The following is an 18289-nucleotide window of genomic DNA, read 5'->3' on the forward strand; positions in this document are numbered from 1 at the left end:
GTGTCCTTTCTTCTGCATGCACCGTGGGCCTGGAGTCACCCCTGCCAGTAAGGGGAACAGGCCCCTCTGCAGAAGTCCAGCAGAGCACGCAGGACAGACCACATCCCCGTCGTGTCCTCTGTCCCTCTCGCAGTACACGGGAGGACATGAAACCCTAGCTGGAACCTTGAGCCTCTGACTCACTGGTCCCGTCAAAGATGTGAATCCATTGCGGGGGTCCCCAGCCCCCATCTCCGCCCTTGCTCAGAGCACTTCTGACAGGAATCGGCCAGCAGGAGTCTGTCCGCTGAGCAGCGGCCAGGAAACCGGGCGGACGGCACAGCCAGGACGGCCCTCAGCTCCGCCCTTGCTCAGAGCACTTCCGACGGGGATCGGCCAGCAGGAGTCTGTCCGCTGAGCAGCGGCCAGGAAACCGGGCGGACGGCACAGCCAGGACAGCCCTCAGCTCCGACCGCCGGCCTCGAATGGTCTCAGCTTGGCTCTGTTCCCTGCACGGATCTGAATTTCTGGCTCCACCCAAATGGGATTGTGAAAACGACATCCTGATCAGCATCATATATGCAGATAGTATCTAGAAGTAGCTGCCGAGCCAAGAGGGGCAGGCAGGAAAACCAGGACGACTCCGGGTGAGAAGGACGCGTGCGGGGAGGTGTCTCCTCGTCCCCCCCCCCCCACACATCGGGATGGACGTTCACCTCTTCCTGCCTCCTGCCCTTTCGTGATGACGTCGCCCCACTCGTGATATTAAGGAAAGTTTATTTTGAAAATACTGGAGGGAAAATTTGAAGGTGACAGAAGAACGTGTCAATTAAATTTAGACGTGACATCCCTGCTGACGTTGCTTTGCTGGCGTTGCTTTGCCGACGTGTCCTGTTCGCCCCCCGCCGGGGACCGGCCTCTGGGTCGACGGCAGTGAGGAGAAGCTGGGGGGGGGGTATCTGTAGCCTGAGCGGGCGCTGTCCTGCGTGCCAGCCTGGAGCTTCTCTGGTAGCCGGGCCGGAACCGCTCTTCAGCAGCAAGCTGAGTGTTTTACACGACGTCCTGAGGGCAAGTTTGCGTTCATCTAGAAAATGTGCACTCCGGAACGGCCTCAGTCACACGTGGGTGCGTACGTGTTTCCCGCCCTCTGAGAGTTCATAGTCTCGAGAGAGTGGAAGAAGATCCCACAAAGACCGTAGGGATGAGTGAGTGCAACATCCCCTGGGGTTAGAAAAAGGAAGTCACACTTAAACACGAGATGTCAAGAAGATCATGTCTGTTTTCCTCTGTTGTTGAGAGGAGGGCTTGGCTGGGGTGGGTCTGGGGACGGCTCTGAGGCTGGGTGGCCACGGCAGTGTGGCTGGAATTGCAGAGCGAGGGCAGGTGCAGCCCAGCCCCACGGGAGTTGGGAGCCAGCAGGTGGGACTGGAGACAAGGTGAGGTTCCACTGCAGGGGCACGTGGGAGCCGGGGGGGGGGCTTCTGACCTCTAGAAGCAGGTGGTGGTCACACTCGGGGAGGTGCAGCCCCGCTTCAGGGACTCCTGGAGCCTCGAGGTCAAGCTGGGGGCTGCCAGAGGGGTGGAGCCTTCGCGGGGAGGCTCTCGGCAGCCATCTCCCTTCTCAAGGCCTCAGTCTCCCCATCTGTAAAATGGGGATAATACTGTGAACGCACTTTTGTGAGGGCTGCGTGAATTGGAAACCACTTGGAAACCGCTCCAAGCTTCACGGCGGACGCTGCGTGGTCGGTCCCCAGCGGCATCAGAGCGAAAGCCCACGTGGTCAGAAAGGGAAACGGTGACCTTTGAGGGGGGTTCTCTTTGATGCGGATGATTGTGATTAGTATACGTTTATACGTGAGTTGATTGCATTTCTGTAGGTAGGTTTTTTCCCCCTTTTTGTTAAATGGGATGATATCCTCTTGAGGTGACAGAATAGCAACCTTCTCCCGTGACTTCCTTCTTGCGCACCTCTGTTTTTTCCCATGTGACACGCCTGACGGCGGCCGACTCTTAGCGTCCGTCCATGTGGAAGGACGGCGTTTCTTAGCTGCGGTAGGAAAATCGGGCTTGCGGATCCCTCCGGGAAGTCACACGCCAAGTAAAGAATGAAAAGCGAGGCTCTCTTGAAGAAAAGTGTACTGTGGGACTCGACGTGACACACAGGCCGTGGCAGGGGCCCCCTCGCTGTGGAAGGCAGAGGGGGACACACAGGCTGTGGCAGGGGCCCCTCGCTGTGGAAGGCAGAGGGGGACACACAGGCCGTGGCAGGGTCCCCCTCGCTGTGGAAGGCGGAGGGGGGCATCGTCCGAGATGAGGCTGGCGTCACCGAGACGGACTGTTCTGGGCACAGTGGCCACATGACACGGACAAGCACCGGAAGTGAACTTGAGACAGATTCACTGATTTAAGTGGATTAGAAGGATGTGCAGATTTTTGTCAGGTCAACACCCAGGCCTGAGGTGTGTGCATGGAGAGCCACGAGGGGGTCGCCTCGTTCGCTGGTCCTTGCCCCCGAGGACGGCTCTCTGAGTCAGGTGGGACCGTCAAGGCCAGAGGGCCAGCGCAGTCACCCCTGTGCAGCTGCGGTCTGCACGGGGGGCGGCCGGCTGCGTGTGGCTCAGCTGTCATCACGGCACGTGCGCGACACACTGCTTGACCAAAACGGAAGTGACACCCTTCTTTAATTTTTTTCCGTCCCCACGTTACCCCCTTTGTCCACCCTTTTTGGCTTTTTGTTTTGTTTTATTTTACAAAAAGTCCCACCACAAAATAGATTCCTACACGCTTGACTTCTGACGTCCGTTGTTGCTGTCGATCCTACAGGAAGATCATGAGGAGGGTGTCCCTGGAGCCTTCGGAGCGACTGGCCAGTCTGCAGGCCCTGTGGGACAGCCAGCCGCTGCCCGAGCAGGGCCCCTGTGGTGAGCACACGTTTCAGAACCAAAATACGGGTGGCTGCGCGGATGCCCCGGCCAGGAAGCGGAGTCTATTCCTGGTGGGCTACTGTCAAGGTGCAGTCAGCTGTAAGGTGCAATTAGCCCGGGCCAGACGGGTGGACAGAGTCCTATATTTAAGCCCTGCCACATCCTGCTGTTGTGCCCACGGCAGAGCGCGGGCAGTCCTGATTTTCCCAGACGGAGAAAGGGATCAGCCGGCCGGCCGACATCGGGTTGGGTGGAAGCTCTTACGTTTTAACTTAAAAACCGGGTGCCTGTTTCTCTGTGTGTTACAGGTGGGTTTTCTCAGATGTACGCCTATGTTTGTGACTGGCTGGGATTCCCGTACAGGGAAGAAGTACAGTGGGTAAGTGCCTCGGTGTGTACGGGTTGATATTCACGCTCACGAACACACACACACACACACTCACACCTTCACCCATTCACACACGCTCACACACATGCACACTCACGCACTCACACATGCACACACACACACTCACACCTTCACCCATTCACACACACTCACACACACTCACACACGCGCGCGCACTCGCACACACAACACTTGCACACACAACACTCGCATGCACTTGCACACACACTCACACACACTCACACACACTCACACCTTCACCCATTCACACACACACACTCACACTCACACCTTCACCCATTCACACACACACTCACACACATGCTCACACATGCACACACTCGCACACACACACTCACACTTACACATACACACTCACACTTACACACACACACACCTTCACCCATTCACACACACTCACACTCACACCTTCACCCATTCACACGGACACGCAGACAATACAGTGCACACGTACTTAGGCACACACTCACAGACTACGGTTTTTGTCTGGCTTCTTTCTCCTCCCCCCACCATTCCTTCTGGCTCAAGAGTCTTCCTCGCTCAGAGCCTGGGTCCCTGTCTGATTCTCTCTGCGGCGCTGACGTGGGACTGTTGACGCGACCGTGTTCTGTTTCCAACAGGATGTGGATACGATTTACCTGACACAGGACACCCGGGAACTGAACTTGCAGGACTTTAGTCACCTTGACCACAGGTAAGAGCCCTGTCCTTTGCCCCTCTCCGGGTCGGCTCTGAGAGCTGGGCTTTTCTGCTGACCGGGAGGGACGCCCCCCTTTTATAAGAGGAATCCTTTTATAAGAGGAATTAAGAGGATCTGAGCATCTGTCTCTAGATTCTGCCTTCCGATGAACAGTTTCAAATGCGTTTGTCGCTAAGAACGCTTTGGCCCCAGGGGCACCGTGTGTGCCTCGAATCCAGAGTCGAGAGTTAGAACATGTGCCGACTAGAACTGTGGAAACAATAGAATTCTTTGGTTCCTAGACCGGCTCACAAAGTCTATTGAACCTAGCCGGTACGTAAAATATACTTCTCTTTTAAATAATTGCCACTTGGAAATTTTTTGTTTTTTTTTTTTCCTAAGAGGAAATTTTTCGCTAAAATCCTAACAAAGGACTTGGTTTGTCGTTTCCTTATGGACAGGGAATCTCAGGGCTGTGGAGATCAGGAGCCTGCAGTCTGTCTTATGAGAGTGAGAATAAAACCATAACACCCGAGACAAGTTCTTTGAGAGACTTTTGGATTTTGTGATCTTGAGTTTAATAAATTTAGAGCTGTGGCAAAGTGTGACCAGGCCCCAGAGAGAAGCTCCCCTCTGTGCCCCCTGTCTGCATGGGCAGACTGACCACGGTTATTTAACCTGCCCCCAACCCCCAAATTCTTTTGCTGTGGTTGAACCTGCCCTGGTCCAGCCTTACGCACCCCAGATAAGCTGCAGGTAGGCACTATCAGCCCCCACTCCACAGTAACCCAGCCCAGGACCTTTTCTCTCTGTTTGGAATGGAGAGAGAAGTTGGGGGGGGGTGCGTCTGTCTCTGCCTGCGCTTGGGCGGGCGAGATTGCACAGAGCATTGTGCCTCTTCTTACCACCAGTGTCTTGCTCCCGAATACCATGTCACGTACATTTCCTACCCCCCTGGCAGGAAACCCAAAGTCATAGTGGGGCTCCCATGTGGGTCCTGCTCTGGTCTGTGTGCTGGGCTCACAGAAGGTGAGGGACCCAGCCAGGTCTGTGCTTGTGAACATATATATTTTTTTTTTGTATTTTTCCCAAGTGAGAAGCTGAGAGTGGCAGACAGACTCCCACATGCACCCGACTGGGATCCACCCGGCATGCCCACCAGGGGGTGATGCTCTGCCCATCTGGGGCATTGCTATGTTGCAACCAGAGCCATTCTAGCACCTGAGGCAGAGGCCATGGAGCCATCTTCAGTGCCCGGGCCAACTTTGCTCTAGTGGAGCCTTGGCTGCAGGAGGGGAAGAGAGAGATAGAGAGTAAGGAGAAGGGGAGGGGTGGAGAAGCAGATGGGCGCTTCTCCTGTGTGCCCTGGAGGGGAATTGAACCTGGGACTTCCACACACTGGGGTGACACCCTACTGCTGAGCCAACCAGCCCAGGCCTGTGGACGTATCATGAGCCCAGATTTAACTCCTTGGGGAGCAGGCAGGTTTCCCATGCTCTTATCTGGGCTCATTCTTCTTACACACCAGAGAGCTTCCTAACCACCTGTCGGTGAGAGGTTTCTGGGTTGAGCTCGTGGAAAAGTGAACAGAGAAACAAAGGGGAAAATGTTTTAGTTTGAATTTTTCAGTAAAAACAGTGAACTGCGTATAGAAGAAGACAAGGTGAGCCTGTTGCATCACATCTCCATGGTTTGGGTCCCAAGACCCCTTGGTGTCGGAACACAGAGGAAGGGTTATGTGCAAATGTTCCCTTTTGTAACAGATTAGTTAACAGGTATCTATCTACTCCGGGGCCGAGATTTAATACAAGTACTTTCTACTCCTTCATCAAGGACATTGTTAAATGACGTTGGCGTTTGTTTAACGAGCCTGCGGTGTGGCTGAGAAGGGCGGTGAGGGGCGCGGTGACCCCTGGCTGAGCCTGGTGCTCCCGCCTCGGTTGGTGGCCCAGGTGCTGGCCGTGCAAGGGTCACTGCGGTGGAAAGGCCAAGTTTGTCTCAGGATCATTACAAGAACAGTCTTGAACTTGCGAACCCCCTGAATGAGTCTCGGGGGTCCCCAGGGGTCCATAGAGCAGTGAGGACCACACAGGGCAGCCTGCGGTGTTTCCCGGGCTGTCCTTCTTTGTCGCACACTCAGTGATTTTCACGCGCAGTGTCCCTTCTGGCCTTCCGGCCTGTCCACGGCGCTGACTTGGGCGATGACCCCTGTGGGAAAGGGGAAGTATATCCGGAGAAGCTGCTCAGTACAGCAACTTGAACCGCAGAGAACACGCTCCACACGGAGCAGCCCGCCAGCACTTCCCGGGCTTCCCCACCGGCGGACTCAATTCCCTCGCTGGACAAAGTTCAGTTCATCTGTCTGCCCCCCCACCCCCTGTGCGTGCGTGGGGTCGTGCGTACCGCCCACCCCGTGTGTGTGTGTGTGTGTGTGTGTGTGTGTGTGTGTGTGTAGTCATGCGTACCCCCCCCCCCCCGCGTGCTTGGGGTCGTGCGTGCCCCCCTGCGTGCGCGGGGTCATGTGTCCCCCTGACGTGCGCGGGGTCATGCGTCTCCCTGACGTGCACGGGGTCATGCGCCCCCCTGCGTGCACGGGGTCATGCGTCCCCCTGACGTGCGCGGGGTCATGCGTCTCCCTGACGTGCGCGGGGTCATGCGTCTCCCTGACGTGCGCGGGGTCATGCGTCCCCCTGACGTGCGCGGGGCCATGCGTCCCCCTGACGTGCGCGGGGTCTTGCGTCGCTCATGTGTGCGCAGGCTCGAGCGTCCCCACGGCGTGCGCGTGGGCAGCCATACTCTCCTACTCTGCTTGCTTCTCAGGGTGCCGGGGAGACTTCCTTTCATTACTGACGCTCTGGATCAGGAGCTGGGAAACTTTTTGTTGAGGATTTTTAAAACATTTTATTTCTTTAAGCTTATTGGGGTGACATTAATTGATAAGATTATATGGGTTTCGGTGTCCAGTTCTAGGATACGTCCTCTGTCGATTGCATCATGTGCCCACCACCCAAGGTCGAATCTCCTTCTGTCACCATGTGTTTGACCCCCTTTACCGTTTACGACCCCCCACCCCCTTTCCTGAGGGGACAGATGGTAAATAGTGTAGCTTTTATATGCTGCGCCCCCTCCGTAACAGCCCGCGGGGCTGCCCACGGTTTTCGAGGTGGGTGTTTAAGCAGTTTAAGTGCTATGATTGATGAACCCACTCGCTCTGTCCGAACCGAGGGTGGCACCTGGATCCCTGTTGCTGTCTGCGGGCCACGGAGGCCGTGAGTGCTCCATCCTGTTGGTCTCCGGAGAAGGAAGAGCCATCAGGAAATACTTGGGAAATACCCACTTCATTATTGTTTATAGCTTCCAAAATTTTATTGAAGTATATCCTTAAAATTTGTTCTGGGTTGGGTATCCATGGACCAAAAGGTGGCCTAGCTTGGAAAAAGGGCATTATCTTATTTTTATTTTTTTTATTTTAGAGGGAGGAGGCAGAGACAGACTCCCTCATGCTCCCGGACCGGGATCCACCCACCAAGCCCACTAGGGGCCCGATGCTCTGCCCACCTGAGACCCTTGCCTTATTGCTTGGCAACTGAGTTCTCCTAGCACCTGAGGCAGAGGCCATGGAGACATCCTCAGTTCCTGGGGCCAACTTGCTCCAATGGAGCTTTGACTGCAGAAGGAGAGGAGAGGAGAGAGAGAGAGAGAGAGAGAAGCCAGAGGGGGAGGAGTAGAGAAGCAGATGGGTGCGTTTCCTGTGTGCCCTGACCGGGAATTGAACTTAGGTCATCCACATGTCCAAATGCCAGGGCTGATGCTCTACCACTGAGCCAAAGGGCTGGGCCCAGGGCTTTGTTTTTATACATTCTCATTGGTCTGTGAGCTGATGTGTCTGCAGTGTTGTTACACTGTCACTAGAGTGGCAAAGTGAGGTGCAGTTCATGCCCAGCAGAAGAGAATGTATAGCTTTAAATATGTCAATGTCTCTTGCTCCCGGAGGATTTTGAAGGGGAGCTCATCTCATCCAGCCTCTGAAAGACCCAAAGACACGCATGGCTGAGCTTACACTTGGCTCGTGGGAGCTCAGACTGCAGGCCCTTCCCTTCAGACTCGTGTTCCTGAGTTGTTATATTTCTGACTCATCCAGATGACATTCTGCAGCCGGATGCCTTCAGGAAAACAGCTTGAGTGTGGTGAGTGCTTGTCCAGATTGTCTTCCCGGCACCGCCGGTGGGAAAGTGCTTTCCACTCGAAGCTCCCTCTTCATGCTGCCCTCCTTTAAACATTATCTATTTACTTATTCATTGTAGAGAGGAGGGAGCGTGAGAGAGGGGCAGACAGAGAGAGCAGGGGGAGGAGCAGGAAGCATCAACTCCCATATGTGCCTTGACCAGGCAAGAGCAGAGTTTCAAACCGGCAACCTCAGCGTTCCAGGTCGACGCTTTATTTATCCACTGCGCCACCACAGGTCAGGCCCCGCCCTCTTTTAAAAGGGAGAAGTGTGGTCTGGTGCAACTGCATTCGCTCTGTTTCTGTTCAGCAGTGTCTGCAAGGAGTTCTGTGAGATCGTGGGCCCCAGCCTGGGTCAGAGGGACTCTGTGGGCAACAGGCTGATGAGTCTAGGGAATGTCAAGACAATAGTAAAACGTACTATATAGTTACGTTTTTTTCCCATTTCATTTGTGTGTGCATAGCTTTTATGCAGAGCCTAATGTGTTATTAAAGTCGCACATCAGGAGACAGGTTAGGGGCCTCCGGCCCCTTGGTTTTCCGTAAGGGAAAACCAAGTCTTTTGTGTGGCTCTGAAGCTGTTGACACTGGGTCTTCCCTCTGGGTTTGGAGCCTTCAGTATCTTTCGTCCCATTCTAAGGGGGTGGTGGCAGTATCCCGTGGAAAGGTCTGAGAGAAGACTGGGTTGCCAACACAGGTGACAGGGCTCCCCAAACCGCTGTCACTCACTCCTCAGGCGAACTTGACTCTTCACACCCAGAAGCACGCGGTAATTAAGAGTCTCTTAGGGGATCAGAGCGAACCACGGTGGGGTGCATGGCAGGCAGCAGGGGCCGACGTCAGAAAGTCCCAAACCCCTTCCCTCTATGAGAAAGTCCGTCCAGGTGACGGGCACGGGGTTTGGGAGCCTGTCTGCATTGTGTAATTGGTCCCAGCAGTCCTTCACGCAGCCCTGAGAAAGCTGGTTCTGGTTCACACAGACCACCCCCTCTGGGGACACCCGGGGTTCTCTACCGTCCTGTGGTGTCGGCGCGGCGGTCGGGAGGCCCACGTCCATGTCAAGCGGAGTCTTTATCTGAGATTTGCTTCTGTGCTCGCTGATGCTCGTGTCGTCAGAAAGCCAGCCGGGAAAGGGAGCTCTGGGACAAGGAACGGAGGGTGGACCCTCCTGTGTGTTGTCTGTGTAAGTGGGACCCAGCAGAGAGGGCCGGTTCCTGGCTCCGCGAGGCGGTCTGTTCTGTGCATGTCCGAGTCCCCCGGGTCCTAGCCCGCGGGTCCCGGCCTCCCACCGTCACAGTGGCTGGGATGTTCCCGGAGGAGCGGGTTCTAGGGACCCCGAATGTCACTCCGTTCGGGCCTCACCTCTCCCGTCAGTGTTGGCCGACACGCTCTCTGCACGCTTGGTCTGCTGTGGTGGAGACGTGAGGCGCCCGAGAAGTCGGTGTTGCGTGTTGTTGCGTGTTGTTGCGTGTTGTTGCGTGTAGCTGCAGCATCTCGTTCTGTTCTGTATTCCGACATGCGAGTACCCCCACGGTTCATCCATTCTGCTGCTGACGTTTCGGTTCGTTTAATGACTGTTGTGAACAGTGCTGCTAGGGCCGTCTGTACGTGTCTCCTTAGAGAAAGAAGTGTCAAGATGTGTACGGGATGCAGAGAATTGTAGAGCCAGCCTCGGTGCTTACCGCGTAGCTGAAGAAAAAAGCCCGTTGCCTCTCCCGATAGAACTTAAAGTGACTCGGTTCTCCATCGCACTTTCCCCTTCTCCCCCCGGAGAAGCCAGGACCGGTCCTGAGGCCCCGGGGGAGCGGCTGAGACTTGGCCGGCGCCCGGGGTCAGCGGAGACGGAGAGCAGGAACGTGAAGACCGCAGGCCGCTGCGGAAATAGTCGCTGAGCTTGTTTCTGAATCTGAAACTTCATCTAAACCTCCAGCGAAGCGAGTGAATAGGTGTTTCGGGAGGAAGTGGTGTGTGGAACCCCCGACCAAGACCGCTACTCCCATGCAGGGTTTTCTGCACGGGCTCTGGTGCTGCCTCGTGGGGCCCGTCCGGGGCCCGCTGAGGCTCTGTCCCTGTGCCTCCTGTGCAGGGTTTTCTGCACGGGCTCTGGTGCTGCCTTGTGGGGCACGTCCGGGGCCCGCTGAGGCTCTGTCCCTGTGCCTCCTGTGCAGGGTTTTCTGCACGGGCTCTGGTGCTGCCTCGTGGGGCCCGTCCGGGGCCCGCTGAGGCTCTGTCCCTGTGCCTCCTGTGCAGGGTTTTCTGCACGGGCTCTGGTGCTGCCTCGTGGGGCCCGTCCGGGGCCCGCTGAGGCTCTGTCCCTGTGCCTCCTGTGCAGGGTTTTCTGCACGGGCTCTGGTGCTGCCTTGTGGGGCACGTCCGGGGCCCGCTGAGGCTCTGTTCCTGTGCCTCCTGTGCAGGGTTTTCTGCACGGGCTCTGGTGCTGCCTCATGGGGCACGTCCGGGGCCCGCTGAGGCTCTGTCCTTGTGCCTCCTGTCACTGCGTGTCCCTCAGCTCTCTTTCTCCATCTGTGAGGTGTATGCGGTGATCCCTCCGAGGTCACCTTGAGGTTTCCACGAGGTGGTCAAGGCCGGGGCCCGGCGCCCAGAAGCGATGACATAATGATTTATTTCTCAGCTGTCTTTCCACTTTCTGCCTTTCTTTTTCTGTTTCAGTAAAAAATTTTGAATCTTGGCTACGTGTCAGGCCCTGAGGATAGAAAACAGATCATGGCCTCACCAAAGCCACAAACCCGAAGTAGAGACGTGGTTTTCAGAGCACGGGCCACCTGGGGCGGAGGGGGCAGGTGTTTAAGCGGCAAACTGAGTGCAGGACGGACTGAGACAGAGGCTGAGTGGAGATGCAAGCTGTGTGCCGGGTGGGGGCCCTGGGGGACCTGGCACGGAAGAGGCTGTGACGTGGGCACTGAGGGACGCGCGGACGTTCATAGCTGGACCCAGCAGAGAAGGCCATTCTGTCAGGGAAAACATGCGGGTGTTTGATGGGGTGGCAAGCGTCTGCTTTTTGGCTTGAGCCTGAGTTAAGGGACCAGGGGGTCCGGGATCTGGCTGGGGAAATACGTAGATTGGCGTCAGTTCTCAGCTGCAAGTACTCCCTCCTTGTCTGCAGAGCTTGTGCGAACCGTAGGACTCATGGCCGGTCTCATGAATATGATCAGTAGCGAGAACAGCAAGGGAGTGCCAGATGGTTGTAGGATGCTTGCTGAGCTCTGGGGACCCACCCGATGTCACTTACGATCAGACTAGACACCGGCTTGCATAGAAGCCCTCTGACTAGGGTACGTACGACCTACGTGGTGGTTGAAGAACTTGGCAGTGAGCGGTCCAATGAAGTAAGGCTTCAGTGTGGAATCAGACGTAGTTTCTCTTAGGATACGAGGTTCTCCAGACGAACACGGCGACCAGCCTCCCCTTGGGAAACGGGAACGAGACTCCCTTCAGGTGATTGAACTTGAACTTGTAGGAATTCTGCTCACATCTTCCTGAATTTCATCGTCGCCGTCTCGCGGTTGAAATAGTGGTAGCCGGCTGTTGTGTTTGTGTAGAAATAATAGAACTTCACGCGGGAACATGGACGTCCTGGGTCATGGCTATGGAAAGAGCGCGTTTGTGTATTTTGTCATCTCTGCTTCTAGGGACCTCATACCGATCATCGCCGCTCTGGAGTACAACCAGTGGTTCACGAAGCTCTCCTCCAAGGACCTGCGGCTGGTAAGTGCCTGAGGATGTGCCAGGTGGTGCTCAGCTAGGCTGGGTTTCAAAAAATCTGATAATTATAAGAAAACTTGTTTTTCTGTTACACCGGCGAGCTGCATACCTGTTATTTCTGTGGAAGATATTTTCCTATTAACAATCTTTGTGACGCTTTCTAAAGTTTGTGACATGAGATGCTTTGGACATCACCTCCTGGTATTTTCAGCTGCGTCAGGCAATTTAGGTGATGCCCGAAGGGCACTTAGGTCCCGACTCTTTATTATATGGCCGTGTGACCTCAAATGGATTACTTGACCTTCAGAGTCCCTGGATTCTGGCATGCCCGTTACTGGGAGCAATTTGGAGCTCATGTCTTATTCATTGCTACCCAGGGCTTATCAGAGCATGCGGCTCATAATAGCTGCTCAGTTAAAATTGATTTAATAAATGAGTGTCATGTTAGTTTGTTGAATGAATGAGGGGACATAGCAGTATAACTACTTGGCAAGTACTGAGATGTGTATCGAAAACATATAGAAATTCTGACAGTCATTACCACCACCACCATTACCATCATCACCACCACCATCATCATCACCATCACCATCACCACCATCACCACCATGACCATCATCACCACCATCACCACCACCACCATGACCATCATCACCATCACCACCACCACCATGACCATCATCACCACCATCACCACCATGACCATAATCACCACCATCACCACCACCACCATGACCATCATCACCATCACCACCACCACCATGACCATCATCACCACCATCACTACCACCATCATCACCATCATCACCACCATCATCACCACCATCATCACCACCACCATCATCACCATAATCACCACCATCACCATCATCACCATCATCACCACCATCACCACCATCCACCACCATCACCACCATCACTACCATCACCATCATCACCACCATTACCATCATCACCACCATTACCATCATCACCACCACCATCATCATCACCATCACCATTACCATCACCATCACCATCATCACCATCACCATCACCACCATCACCACCATTACCATCATCACCACCACCATCATCATCACCATCACCACCATCACCACCATCACCATGACCATCATCACCACCATCATCACCACCATCACCACCATCACCACCACCATCACCATCATCACCACCATCACCATCATCACCATCATCACCACCACCATGACCATCATCACCACCATCATCACCACCACCATCATCACCACCACCACCATCACCACCATCACCATCATCACCACCATCACCACCATCACCATCATCACCACCATCACCATCATCACCACCATCATCCCTGCTCTTATCACTACCATTTAGTCTTTACTCTCAGTTTTGCTCATCACTTTTTATGGGGATTCCTTTTGGTTTTCCCAAGACAAGGGGGGATGCACCTGGGTGCCCAGAGCATGACCCAAAGAGCCTTTTTATTATTCTGTCATAAGCTCTATGTTTCCTTATCTGGTTCCCTGCTGGATGGTACACTCCAGACGGCAGAGACTTTTTCCTTCATGTCATTGCACCCCCAGGACCCTCATCATGATGGTGCTTGGTAGGGGATGCTCTGTCCAGGTGTGTTGAATGAATGCATGCTTGAATGACTGATTTAATTACAGTGTCACGTCTGCGTCTGCATAGGTTGTGACAGTGCCGTGAGCGTGGCGTTAGATGCGTGGCAGTTAAAGGGTGTGCTCTTTTGCAGTCCGCTGACGTCTGTGAACAGATCTTGAGGGTGGTGAGTAGGTCCAGTCGCCTGGAAGAATTGGTGTTGGAAAACGCTGGACTTAGAACGTGAGTATTTTCCTGCATATGTGATTGTGTTGCTTTAGGACTTCTTGCCATCTTCTCTAAAATGAGTATACAGTTAAAAAAAAAAGGCAGGCTCACATATAGAATATCACATCTTCCCTTCTTAAAAAAGTTCCTGGGATCCCAGGAACTGGGATCAGCACAAAGATCATGGATATTATAACACCCTTTGTTGTTGTGTCGTGGGATGTTTTTGACAGTGCTTGGTGTAGAGGTCGAGGGCACGGACCCTTGAACCCGATGTCTTGTGGCCGCGGGCAGGTGGTTTCAGCTCTCTGAGCCTCAGTCTCTTCGTCTTTGAAATGGACATAAGATGAGCACCTTCCTTCCTAAGATTACAGTTCTGAGGGTAAATGAAGCAGTTTACGTAAAGTGCTCAGGAAGGTGTCTTTCCTGTTCTAGGGACTGCGCTAGCTTTTGTCAGTGTCACCGACGGTGGTCATGGTGACGGCCTGTCGTCTGACTACTTTACTTTGCCCCATTTTAGCCGTTTGCCTCCCATTTCAGACTCACACTTACGTGGTCTTCCCCTCGAGCCCATGTGGTGCGCAGTAGAGCTCGAATCGCTAGAACCAAGACCTGCAGTCTCGCAGTCACAGCGCTCAGTGCGTTGTCTTAAGTTAGACACACCTAAGGCAGCGGTGGTGATTTTTTGTTAAAATACGGTGCTAACAATCGCAGCCTTGAAGCCCAGTCGTCAGAGCGGGCAGGTTTGCACTCACGAGCAGTGCTCTGAGGCACGGAGGGGCCACGAGCACTATTGACAGCATCCTGAAAGGTGTCCTGTCTTCAACAGGGAAATTACGTGTTTTCTTTCTGCTTCTGAACGAGGTTTTGGCTCGTCACAATGAACCGTGTTCAGCTGTGACCTTACAGGCTCTCTGAGGAGGATTTATGCCCGTGGGGGACAGATGGGGCGCTAACGAATGTGATCAGTGAACAGGGAAGAAGGCTCCTCTCTCTCTCTGTGGCTTCCCTCTGGCTGCTCTAGCTGCGTGTGTTTGAGCAGTTCTGTGTTCCGTGTTCCCCGATCTCACTGTTGTGCTTATTTGCAGGGACTTTGCACAGAAATTGGCCAATGCTCTGGCGCATAACCCCAGCTCAGGACTGCACACGATCAACCTTGCTGGCAACCCCCTGGAGGACCGAGGTACCGTAGGCAGCACCTCTGACCCCTGCTGCCCGACCGGGGGCGGGTCAGGGCGTTCACTCGGCCTGGCCCGGAGGGCAGAGCCCGCTGGGCTCTCATCAAGTCAGGAGCGTGGCTTTTGCTCCTGTTGGCTTCGGTCCCTCCTACCCTTTGATGGAAATCCTTGTGCTAAAGTTCTGTCGTGATGAACTGGTTCTGAAGTGGTGCAGACGGAAAGGAAGATGGTCTCTTTAAGTGACCGTATCCATTCCTTTGTCACGCCAGTAACAAGTGACCGTGAACCCGGCAGCTTGAAACGACTCCGACTGGCAGTCTCACGGTTCGCTGGGTCAGCCAGCAGTCCGGGTTCGGGTGGCGAGAGTCTCCGCTCGGTCTCCCAAGGCCGCAGTCCGGGTTCGGGTTGGCGAGAGTCTCCGCTCGGTCTCCCAAGGCCGCAGTCCGGGTTCGGGTTGGCGAGAGTCTCCGCTCGGTCTCCCAAGGCCGCAGTCCGGGTTCGGGTTGGCGAGAGTCTCCGCTCGGTCTCCCAAGGCCGCAGTCCGGGTTCGGGTTGGCGAGAGTCTCCGCTCGGTCTCCCAAGGCCGCAGTCCGGGTTCGGGTTGGCGAGAGTCTCCGCTCGGTCTCCCAAGGCCGCAGTCCGGGTTCGGGTTGGCGAGAGTCTCCGCTCGGTCTCCCAAGGCCGCAGTCCGGGTTCGGGTTGGCGAGAGTCTCCGCTCGGTCTCCCAAGGCCGCAGTCCGGGTTCGGGTTGGCGAGAGTCTCCGCTCGGTCTCCCAAGGCCGCAGTCCGGGTTCGGGTTGGCGAGAGTCTCCGCTCGGTCTCCCAAGGCCGCAGTCCGGGTTCGGGTTGGCGAGAGTCTCCGCTCGGTCTCCCAAGGCCGCAGTCCGGGTTCGGGTTGGCGAGAGTCTCCGCTCGGTCTCCCAAGGCCGCAGTCCGGGTTCGGGTTGGCGAGAGTCTCCGCTCGGTCTCCCAAGGCCGCAGTCCGGGTTCGGGTTGGCGAGAGTCTCCGCTCGGTCTCCCAAGGCCGCAGTCCGGGTTCGGGTTGGCGAGAGTCTCCGCTCGGTCTCCCAAGGCCGCAGTCCGGGTTCGGGTTGGCGAGAGTCTCCGCTCGGTCTCCCAAGGCCGCAGTCCGGGTTCGGGTTGGCGAGAGTCTCCGCTCGGTCTCCCAAGGCCGCAGTCCGGGTTCGGGTTGGCGAGAGTCTCCGCTCGGTCTCCCAAGGCCGCAGTCCGGGTTCGGGTGGCGAGAGTCTCCGCTCGGTCTCCCAAGGCCGCAGTCCGGTTGTCCTCGGGCTGTGGTCTCGTCTGTGTCCCGGGCTCCTGCTCCAGCTTTCTGGCGGGGCAGAGCGAATCCCCTTGGGGCTCCAGGACTGAGGCCACCATCTGCTAGCTGGCTCCCAGGCCCTGCCGGGTGGCCTGGGTGGCCTGTCCTCTCACACGTGCTGCTGGATGTCATTCCCAAGGCCAGCAGGACCTCACCCCTCGGATGCTTTACGATTTTTTAGACAGAGCCCCTGATTGGGTCAGGCCCTCCTGGGACGCGCTCCCTTTTGACGAACCCAGTGTCAACTGATCAGTAACCTGATCGGTCAGTGACATCCCATCCTACGTAGCCATTCACCCCGCACCCTCGAGGGGGCGTGTACAGGGTGTGCGTACCAGGGGGCGGGCATCCCGGGCGCCATCATACACTCTGGCCAACCACAGACAGCTGTTTACATTCACACGAGTTGAGGGGTGGACAGTGAGCGGTGGGAGACGGGAGGGATGAGAGGTCAGGACCAGGCACAGGGAGGCTCCGCCGACTGGTCCCCTGGGTGGAGGGAAGAGCCGAGGTCTGGAAGGGGGACCCTGGGTGGTCCCTGGGTGGAGGGAAGAGCCGAGGTCTGGAAGGGGGACCCTGGGTGGTCCCCTGGGTGGAGGGAAGAGCCGGAGGTCTGGAAGGGGGACCCTGGGTGGTCCCCTGGGTGGAGGGAAGAGCCGGAGGTGTGGAAGGGGGACCCTGGGTGGTCCCCTGGGTGGAGGGAAGAGCCGGAGGAATGGAAGGGGGACCCTGGGTGGTCCCCTGGGTGGAGGGAAGAGCCGGAGGTCTGGAAGGGGGACCCTGGGTGGTCCTCTGGGTGGAGGGAAGAGCCGGAGGAATGGAAGGGGGACCCTGGGTGGTCCCCTGGGTGGAGGGAAGAGCCGGAGGAATGGAAGGGGGACCCTGGGTGGTCCCCTGGGTGGAGGGAAGAGCCGGAGGTCTGGAAGGGGGACCCTGGGTGGTCCTCTGGGTGGAGGGAAGAGCCGAGGTCTGGAAGGGGGACCCTGGGCCTGTGAGTGCTCAGGTGGGAAGATGCTGACGGATGGGCGTTAAAAAGAAATAGCTTCATTTGCAGAGGGAATGTTATGTTTCCGTTCTCTGTTGCACATGTTCTCCCGCAACATTGAGCCAGGGCCTTTCGTTATGGAATGTCACACGTGTGAGGAGGAATAATTATCAGACAGAGCTGAGGATGCCGACCGAGACCCTTACCAGCTTCTTGTTTTTCGCTGACAAGGGTGCCCGTGTGGGTTCGAGCCGACGCTGCAGCAGTAGTGTGTCTAAGGGAAGGTTGGGCTGGAGACTGGACCCCCGGGCGGCTGGAGACCACGGGGGTGCAGCCCTGGGTCAGGAGCTTCTCGGGGTGCAGTCATGTCTCTAGGGAAGCCAGCGTCCTCTCTAGTGCTTGGACACCACGAGGAGGAGCCCACGCAGGTCACCTTTCGGAGACGGGAGGGCGGTGTCGGTTTTGTTTCTATGATGAGCGGGACTCGAGCACGTTGTCTGCTGACAGGAGGCGGCCGCTGGTTGTTGGAGGCAGGTCCTGGGAGGTGGAATCAGGACAGCTGACCGGGAGGGACACTGTAGTTGTTAGGGAGACACACGCTTGAACCACAGCGAGGGGCTAGTCTCCACGTGGTGGGGGCTGCAGTCGCAGTCGAGGCTGGGGAGGATGTGGGACGTGGGGACTCAGGCATCGCGGGTGGTAGTGCTCCCTCTTTGCAGTTCAAAACATGGGTCAGCATATATCTCTGGAAATATTTAGATTAAAACCCTGTATAAGGCCTGACCAGTGGTGGCGCAGTGGCATCAAGCATTGACTTGGAACACTGAGGTCATAGGTTTAAAACCTTGGGCTTGCCCGGTCAAGGCACATATGGGAGTGGATGTTTCCTGCTCCTCCCCCTTCTCTCTCTCTCTCTCTTTCCTTCTTTCTCTCTCCCCCCCTCTTTCTTTCCCTCTCTCTCTCTCTCTCTCCTCACTGAAAATGGAATAAAGTCTTTAAAAAATTTAAAAAACAATACCTGTTTAAAATGATTTAGTCCAGTGATTGTCAAT

General features: G+C 55.8%; 1 protein-coding gene across 4 annotated transcripts in view; it reads left to right on the top strand.

Annotated features, from left to right (window-relative positions):
* CARMIL1 (capping protein regulator and myosin 1 linker 1) overlaps positions 1 to 18289 on the top strand; it is a 207269-nt gene that overhangs the window by 80804 nt on the left and 108176 nt on the right. For all 4 annotated transcript variants that reach the window (XM_066246343.1, XM_066246347.1, XM_066246344.1 and 1 more), the window contains exons 6-11: positions 2803 to 2900; positions 3212 to 3282; positions 3933 to 4006; positions 11866 to 11941; positions 13680 to 13768; positions 14842 to 14936. In XM_066246343.1, the coding sequence (XP_066102440.1) occupies positions 2803 to 2900; positions 3212 to 3282; positions 3933 to 4006; positions 11866 to 11941; positions 13680 to 13768; positions 14842 to 14936 (503 nt within the window). The remainder of the gene's footprint in view (positions 1 to 2802; positions 2901 to 3211; positions 3283 to 3932; positions 4007 to 11865; positions 11942 to 13679; positions 13769 to 14841; positions 14937 to 18289) is intronic.

The sequence above is a fragment of the Saccopteryx bilineata genome, chromosome 11, assembly GCF_036850765.1.
Source record: "Saccopteryx bilineata isolate mSacBil1 chromosome 11, mSacBil1_pri_phased_curated, whole genome shotgun sequence".
Lineage (NCBI taxonomy): Eukaryota > Metazoa > Chordata > Mammalia > Chiroptera > Emballonuridae > Saccopteryx > Saccopteryx bilineata.